The 9,213-nt window shown below is 40.3% G+C and overlaps 1 protein-coding gene across 1 annotated transcript; it reads right to left on the reverse strand.

The window, feature by feature from the left end:
- Positions 1-4,647: 4,647 nt before the first annotated feature.
- Positions 4,648-5,604, reverse strand: LOC396794 (olfactory receptor 50). Its single transcript, XM_021082236.1, is given in 4 exon segments — positions 4,648-5,085; positions 5,088-5,137; positions 5,140-5,258; positions 5,507-5,604. Coding segments are annotated over 4 exon segments (705 nt in total).
- Positions 5,605-9,213: the final 3,609 nt, after the last annotated feature.

A 9,213-nucleotide genomic window follows, 5' to 3' on the forward strand; every position in this document is an offset into this window, starting at 1 on the left:
AGAACTTCCAAGACAGTGAATATACTCTGTATATTATAATGATGCACATATGCCACCATACATTTTCTCAAACCTCTAGAAAGTACAACATCCTGAGTGAGCTCTAAGGTAAACTATGGGCTTTGGGTGATGTGGTTTGTCAGTGTAGGTTCATCAGTGGTGAAAAATGTACCATTCTTGTAGGTGTTATTGATAGTTTGGGAGGCTTTGCATGTGTAGGGGCAGGGAGTACATGGGAAATCTCTGTATCTTCTTCTCAGTTTTGTCATGAACCTAAAACTGGTCTAAAAATGTTTTTTAAAAGACTCATATGAATAAGCACTAAATGTTTGTATATTTATGACTCATGTCAACAGCCACCAGAGCAATAGTAGCTCAAACCTACTTCCACACCTTGGTCCCTAGACATACGTAGTCTGCACACAGGACAGAACAATAAATGGCCAGAATGTGTGTCTGAGTGCCCTCTTGGTAAGTTACCTCATATGGCTATTAATCACACATGAGTAACTGAGGATTTGTTTTGAACACTTGCAGAAAAGGGGTGAATATTTCCAAAGACCCATTCATTTTTTTAAGTGCAGTAATTACAAGAAGGCCATTTGATTACATAGGGATAATTCTGGCAAGAACTATTAAGGAGACACAAATGTATTGCTGTGGTAACTGGTAGGTACCAATTGTCTTCACTTAATTGTAATGATTGTGGAGGAAAAACATCTTGGGTATATTTAAGTAAATCAAGAAACAGGTTCTGGGAGGTCCCATTGTGGCTCAGGGGTAACAAAACCTATTAGTATCCCTGAGGATGTGGGTTTGATCCCTGGCCTCATTCATTGCCTTAAGGATTTGGTGTTGCTGTGAGCTATGGTGTACCAGCATGGCATGAATCCCACGTTACTGTGGCTGTAGTGTAGGCTGACCACAGCCTGAGAACTTCCATGTGCCACAGGTGTGGCAACAAAATGACCCCCAAAAAAAAAACAAAGAAAGAAAAGAAAAGAAACAGGTTCTGTATAGCTCTATAAATTAATATTATCCAAAACTTTAGTCTCAGGAAACTTTCTGGAAATCCTTTCTCTCTCTTTGAGGATCTGGAACCTCTCAGTGACAGTAGCTAATTTTTGCTACCTTAAGGTCCAGTTAAATCATAGAGTAAAGTATGGATTTTAAAAATTCCTATGTGAAAGAGAGTGTGATTCTTTATTTTAGGATTACAAATATTATCCTTGGGCCTTATAGGTATGGCTATAAGATCAAATGCTTTCTCCTGCATTAAATGATATCTAAAAATATCTCAGATACACTTAGTTTAGCTTGAGAGTTTGCTAGACATACACTAAAATATATTGAAATAACAGAAAATATATTTCAATCATTGAAATGGAAAAAACAGGACACATAAAAAGAGAGAGAAAAGAAATAACATGAAAGTCAGTCTGGCTATGCTGATTGACCAGAAACTATCAAAAGCAACAGGGTGTCCAGAGCTGGGCAACTTTGTCATTAGGGGAAGTTATGGAGTATCTCAAATATTTGTGTATTGGCCATGTCTCTGGGTAATATTGGCTAGTGTTTATCCATCAGTACTTCTGGTTTAGATAAGCCACCAGTCACCATCTCCCTCGTGAAAATTGCTCAGTATCAGGGTGTTCTCTGGTGGCCTGGAAGTTAAGGATCTGGCATTGTCACTGCTGTGTTGAAGGTCCAGTCCCTGGCCCAGGAACTTCTTTATGCCATGGCTGAAGTCAAAAGAAAAAAAATTACTCAGTATAAGTAACACTCAACACCCCCCAACATCAAGTAGTTGAAAAGACTGTATAAGTTACTTCACATAATGCACTTTAGAACATTGCCTGGCATTTTGTAAATCTTAAGTAAACACTGGGTATTTTCTCATTGTTGTTTACAGACTCATCACCTTCAGCTTCTCACACAGGCAGACAACATTTATTTCATGACCGCTGTAGTTAGTGACAGCTCCATGGGTTCAAATCAAAATATAGGAATCCTTGACTCATATCTTTTCCCTCACATTTCTCTCAATGCATCAGGAACTCTTGTTGGTTCAGAGTTAAAACAAAAAACAGTTTTCTACAAATACTGCCTACTCCCTCTGCTATTATCCTAGCCTATTGATCTTTTAATGGCACAGTTTCTAGAGCTCCTAGGTGGTTTTTCTGCTTCCACCAAGCCCCTTTCTCTCCAGGCAGTCAGCATGATCCCCTGTAAAGCAGAATCATGTTCCTTTTCTGCTGAAGAGCTACCAAGGGCTACACACATAATTCACAGTAAGATTCAAATTGTAAAGATTAAGGGACCTCGTTTCCTGTTGGTAGTAAAATGATTCACACTGCTCTTCTCCCCTCCCCCTCCCATCACACCTGACAATGTCACATCTCAGAGTTTTGTAGTTGCTGTTTTCTGGTCCTGGAATAGTTTTCCTGCAAATATCCCCATGGCTCTGTTCCTTGGTGCCTTGAATTCTTTCAAATATCACCTTCTTGAAGTGACCAATCCTCACCACACTACTTAAAATTGCAACCTATCCCCCTCATTCCTGATGTCTTCACACTGCTGTGTTTTATAGCAATTAAACACCATGACATTTACATGCATATTGTGTTTATTTTTATTCTTTCCCCACTAATATACTCTACAAATGAAAAAATATTTTCCTCATTTTTTCACTTCTACAAATTTCCATAAACTCAGTAGACACATAATAAATGCTTGTCAGAAGTAATTACTTATATATACATTTAGCATTGTCTTTTCTGAAAATCAGTTCTTTCTGTTTGTGAAGCAAAAGATAAGTAATTTTACCAATTTACATTCCCACCAACAGTGCAGGAGGGTTGCCTTTTCTCCACAGCCCCTCCAGCACTTGTTATTTGTGGATTTATTAATGATGGCCATTCTGACTGGTGTGAGGTGGTATCTCATGGTAGTTTTGATTTGCATTTCTCTTATAATCAGCTATGTTGAGCATGTTTTCATGTGTTTGTTGGCCATCTGTATATCTTCTTTGGAGAAATGTCTATTCAGGTCTTTTGCCCATTTTTCCTTTGATTGATTGGTTTTTTTGCTATTGGGTTGTATAAGTTGTTAACATATTCTAGAGATTAAGCCCTTGTCAGTTGCATCATTTGAAACTATTTTCTCCCATTCTGTAAGTTGTCTTTTTGTTTTCTTTTTGGTTTCCTTTGCTGTGCAAAAGATTTTCAGTTGGATGAGGTCCCATGGGTTTATTTTTGCTCTCATTTCTATTGCTTTGGGAGACTGACCTGAGGAAATGTTCATGATGTTGATGTCAGAGAGTGTTTTGCCTATGTTTTCTTCTAGGAGTTTGATGGTGTCCTGTCATATATTTAACTCTTTCAGCCATTTGGAGTTTATTTTTGTGCATGGTGTGAGGGTGTGTTCTAGTTTCATTGCTTTGCATGCTGCTGTCCAGGTTTCCCAGCAATGCTTGCTGAATAGACTTTATTTTTCCCACTTTATGTTCCTGCCTCCCTTGTCAAAGATTAATTGACCATAGGTGTCAGGGTTTATTTCCGGGTTCTCTCTTCTGTTCCATTGGTCTGTCTGTCTGTTTTGATACCAGTCCCACACTGTTTTGATGACTGTGGCTTTGTAGTATTTCTTTAAGTCTGGGAGAGTTATGCCTCCTGCTTGGTTTTTGTTTCTCAGGATTGCTTTGGCGGTTCTGGGTCTTTTGTGGTCCCATATAAATGTTTTGGAGATACCTTAGAAATCTATACATAGAACTTCCATATGACCCTGCAATCCCACTCTTGGGCATCTATCTGGACAAAGCTCTACTTAAAAGAGACACATGCACCCTCATGTTCACTGCAGCACTATTCACAATAGCCAGGACATGGAGACAGCCAAATGTCCACCGACAGATGATTGGATTCGGAAGAGCGGTATATATACACAATGGAATACTACTCAGCCATAAAAAAGGATGTCATAATGCCATTTGCAGCAACATGGATGTAACTAGAGAATCTCCTCCTGAGTGAAATGAGCCAGAAAAACAAAGAAAAATACCATATGATATCACTTATAACTGGAATCTAATATCCAGCACAAATGAACATCTCCTCAGAAAAGAAAATCACGGACTTGGAGAAGAGACTTGTGGCTGCCTGATGGGAGGGGGAGGGGGAGGGAGTGGGAGGGATCAGGAGCTTGGGCTTATCAGACACAACTTAGAATAGATTTACAAGGAGATCCTGCTGAATAGCATTGAGAACTTTGTCTAGATACTCATGTTGCAACAGAAGAAAGGGTGGGGGAGAAATGTAATTGTAATGTATACATGTAAGGATAACCTGACCCCCTTGCTGTACAGTGGGAAAAAAAAAAGATAACTAATTTTAGTAATCTAAAATTAAGCAGGCATAGGTAGGCTATGCTCACAAATAAAGACCCAATTGGGAATACATCCTACATTGCAATAGGGAATTTGGAAATGGGGTTCAATGACCTATGTTTCTCCACTAGATATTTGTCACAGGCAGAAACAAGTTTAAGAGTGGATAATAAAGCCAAAAAGTTTGCAATATATTTAGATTTTAGGAAACAATCAGACACAATATATAACTAGCAACTGCTTACTTACTTGCCAAAATAAACTTACTTGCCAAAAGAAAAACTGCTCTTACTTGCCAAAAATAATTTCCCTCCTATGAAGTATCCCCCAGCCAATTTCATGTCTCTGATCCTTAGGCTATAGATCAAGAGGTTTAACATGGGTGCCACCACAGTATAAATAACTGAATCAGTACTGCCTTTGACTTTGGAATTGTATGATGAAGGGAATAGGTAAGTCACAGCAAGAGTCCCATAGTAAAAAAACACCACAAATAAGTGGAAGCCACAGGTGGACAAGGTTTTGCAGATTATCTTGATGGAGGGGACCCTCAGAATGCTAGCTCTGATGTGGACATATGAGCCCAAAATAGCACTCAGTGGTGAGAAGGTAAGGAGGACTTCCTTGATGAAGATAACTAACTCATTGAGGGAGGTGTCTGAGCAGGTCATCTTCAAGAGTGCAGTAAATTTGCAAAAGAAGTGGGGGATGCTACTGTCAGCACAGAAGGACAGGTGGGACAGAAGGAGAGTGTGCAACAACACATGGACACAAGAAAAAGAACCAGGATCCAATCAGCAAAATTAAAAAAAAACCCTCCCTCATGATGGTTCTGTAGTAGAGAGGCTGACAAGTGGCCACATACCTGACATCACTGAGAGAAAGAAATTGTCAAGACAAGTGAAAAGTATGAAAAAATACATCTGAGTAATTCACCCCACATAGGAAATGGATTGTTGATGCATCTGCATGCTTAGGAGCATGTTTTGGGAGGGTGACAGATGAGAAAGTGACCTCAGAGAAGGCCAAGTGGCTGAGGAAGAAGTACATGGGGTGTGGAGGCGAGGGTCCAGCCTGACGAGCAGGATGATGAGCAGGTTCCCCAGCACAGTGGTCAGATACATGGCCAGGAACAGGGCAAAGAACTCGCCCAGCTGCTCTGGATGGATGGGGAGCCCCAGGAGGAACTCAGACACACTGCTATGGTTCTCCCTCCTCATGCTGTACTTCACTCAGCTGGGAATAAATGGAGTAAAAAAATAGCAGAGACTGAGATATGGTGTGATGTGTATATTACAGCCATGTGCTCTTTTTTTTCCCAGAGAGTGTGTAAAAATTGAAACAAATTTGCTGTTTCAATTGTCAGTCTGCCCCATTGTGCCAGAATGCATCAGATTTCCAGGGGCCAGCAAGACTTTCCTTCAAAGGAGATGAGTGTAAAGGTCTTCACTTGTTCAACCAAGTTCCAGTTGTTATTCTTGGCCTTGGGAATAGAACAGAAAATAAAATAGCCATCCCCTTCCTTCTTGGAGCTTTCATTCTATGAGCACAAATGGAGTACTGATCAAGAGACAAAGGTTTGGAGCCAAAGGCTTGAGTTGGAATCCAACCTCGATAAGTGACTACCTGCATAGCCTTAGACACTTTAGATAACTCATTTGTTCCTCTGTCAAATGAGAATAATATTATTACCTTGTTATGGAAAGTTGGGGGATTAGAGTGAGTGCATGTGCTCTGCACACAGAATGTACTCAAAAATGTTTGCTATAATTATAGCAGGATGTGTTAAAATGGTAGATTTGGCATCAAACTCCACAAGCTCAATAAAACAGAAATATGGTAGCTGGCCTAAGAAATTTGTTAACCTCCTAGACTTTAACACCCCCTGAGAAACTGCATAGACCCAGACCATGGACCCTGGGAATTGATTCCCTGATGGTAGTGATCTTAGAACCATGAATTTTTCTTCTTCACTCAACTCTGTTATTTTCCATCTCCCTCACTCTACCTTCTCCTTTATCATCACCTTTCTCTCTCTCCCTAACATATAAACAAATATATGAAGTGGGAGACTTGGGAGTTTGCCCAGGGACCTTCGCAGAGACCTAAGAATATGCTGCTGATATAGGATTTGGGATACCTATTAGAATTCATGGTCATCTGATTAACTATGACTAATTCCTCAAATTTATCTTAACATTGATAATAACACATATTTCATGAGTTCCTAATAAGACACAGGCATTAACAATGTTAAGTTTGAGTTTCAGGAAACTAAATCTCAGTAGAGTTATATCATTAGCCCAAAGATACAAAGGTAATAATGTCTAATGCTGTCTTAATTCTAACAGATCAGTATGATCAGAGACTCTACTCTTCACCATTCCACTGGTCCTGCCCTTCATTTCTTTGGCAGAACACCCTGGGCCCTGCTTCTTGCAATTGTTTCAAGGCTTCAGAATTTCCCCAGTCACACGCTTGATTATCTAGATATTCATACTTATATATATGATGACCCTGTATTTTATTATCTGAGGCAAGATGCTTTGAAGAGTAAAAGGAGAAGTTATATAATAATTACACCAGAACAACAGGCCTACAGCAAAACTTTCTTGGGCAAATCAGAGTGTATGGTCACCTAGATGTCACCTTTTCTGATTTGCCAAAGACTTTTACAGGCATTTAATTTCATTAATCAGTAAACTTGTATTGAATTCCTATGAAGCATACATTAAATAATATTTTGATGTTACTTTTGGGAAAACAGGTCTGAAATCACATACTTGAGAGCATATAGCTGTTGCTGGATCCTGATCACAAGCATAGGACTTCTGAGAGTCGTTGCACCAGAGGCCTGGCAACTCCTTCACTGGGAGTTAAATGAGAGAGAGAGAGAGAGAGAGAGAGAGAGAGAGAGAGAGAGAGAGAGAGAACCCAGTGAGAGACCATCCCTCTAAGCCAGAAGTATCTGCCCAAGGAGCATCTTCAGGAATAGAGAGGAGCTCAGCCATGCAGGTAATCTCCATCAGTAGGGGCCAGGAAAAAGTCAATGACTTACAGCTTTCTCTGATACTTGGCTGCTCACTGGCATTTACTGGACCAGACTTCTCCTTGGAACTCAAGCATCTCTGGGGGGAAATCCTGAATTTATGTGTCAAGCTGGATCTTCACATTAAGTGACTGGATCAGGAGGAATAGAACCCTGGTGCAAGCCACCCCCCTGAGCAAGAGACAACTGGATACATGCTCAGGAAGGAAGAAAGGAAGGAGTCAGCCTGAGGTTGACAGGGATTCTTGGGGTGTGTCCTCCACCTCTGCACAAAATACTCTGCCTTGAACAGTTAAGAAATGACTAGTAAGTTAAGAATCTTATGCGTTTAAAGAATAATCATGCTGTTACCACTCATGTAGTACATACTTATATACTGAGTTAAACACTCTCCTTGTATTTCATAATTCAGGCTTCTGAGCCTCACAAAGGTTGAGCCCAAGGCCATAAGGTCAGGAAACATCAAAATATGAGATGTGGATAAAAATGTGCATGACACCAGAGGCTAAGCATTTAACCACTACCATATTATTGAGTAGAAATGGGGCATTTTTGAAAGCCAGTGGAAAAAATTGCTGTAAGAGCACCATGGGGGCTTCAAATCACATCAACAAAGAGCTTACAACTTGGCTTGAGGACTCTGCTTAGAATTAACTATCTCTGGAATAAAAGGAGATGAGACAGAAAAGAACATAGCTGGGGGTCTATCTTACATGCACCCACATAAACACACACACAGGCTTCCTGATCATGGTCCTAGTTCCCTCTCTTCTACACCCATTCTTGGTTAAAATAGAGTGGGAGTGTTTCAATTTTTTATTGTTACTTTTTTCCCTTTTTAGGGGTGCACCCATGGCACATGGAAGTTCCCAGGCTAGGGATTGAATAGGATCTGCCAGCATACACCACAGACACAGCAATGTGGGATTTGAGCCACATCTGTGATCTGCACCACAGCTTATGGCAACGCTGGATTCCTGACCCACTGAGTGAGGCCAGTGATAGAACCCACATCCTCATGGATACTAGTCGGATTCATTTCTTCTGTGCCACCATGGGAACTTCCATGAGTGTTTTATACAGAAAATGCATATCTAGTAACACACACAAAAGCACAGACCTTGGACCAACATGCATTTCCTCTATGACCTGTACTCACTCTAGGTAAAAACCAGTCATAATTTGTGTTACTTTCAAACACATTTACACATAACATGATTCATAAACATCACACCTTGTAAAACACATACACAACACAGAAAACATCACACCTAGTCATCAAGACAAGCACAATCCACACGAAAAAGTACATAGCATACACACACATAGATACACACAGCCATGCAGTCAAATGCAGCACACAAAGATAAACCACAAGAGCACATGCATCTAGACACACACACACACACACACACACACACACACTGCCAAGATTTTTCCAGCCCTGCATAATCTATCTAATCCCTTCCTACATAAAGAGAGTCACTATGTGATTCAGTTACCCACTAAATACCCTGTTATACAAATACAAAAATACATATGTGCCTACACTTTCTTGCATAAACACATACATATATGCCCAATACCAAGCAATGGTTCCCCATATTCCTCTGACCTGTGCCGATCCTTGCTGAGCTCAGACACCTCTGCTCAAAGCTTATTCCTGAGCCTTTAGTTTCTATTCAAGAAATTGGTATCCAAGGAACCAAAGATCAAGAGGAAGTTCTCCGTGACCTCAGGATCTTCTGAATGCTTGATACCTGTTTCTGAGCAGCAGAAA

Source organism: Sus scrofa, unplaced genomic scaffold (genome assembly GCF_000003025.6).
Source record: "Sus scrofa isolate TJ Tabasco breed Duroc unplaced genomic scaffold, Sscrofa11.1 Contig59, whole genome shotgun sequence".
NCBI lineage: Eukaryota > Metazoa > Chordata > Mammalia > Artiodactyla > Suidae > Sus > Sus scrofa.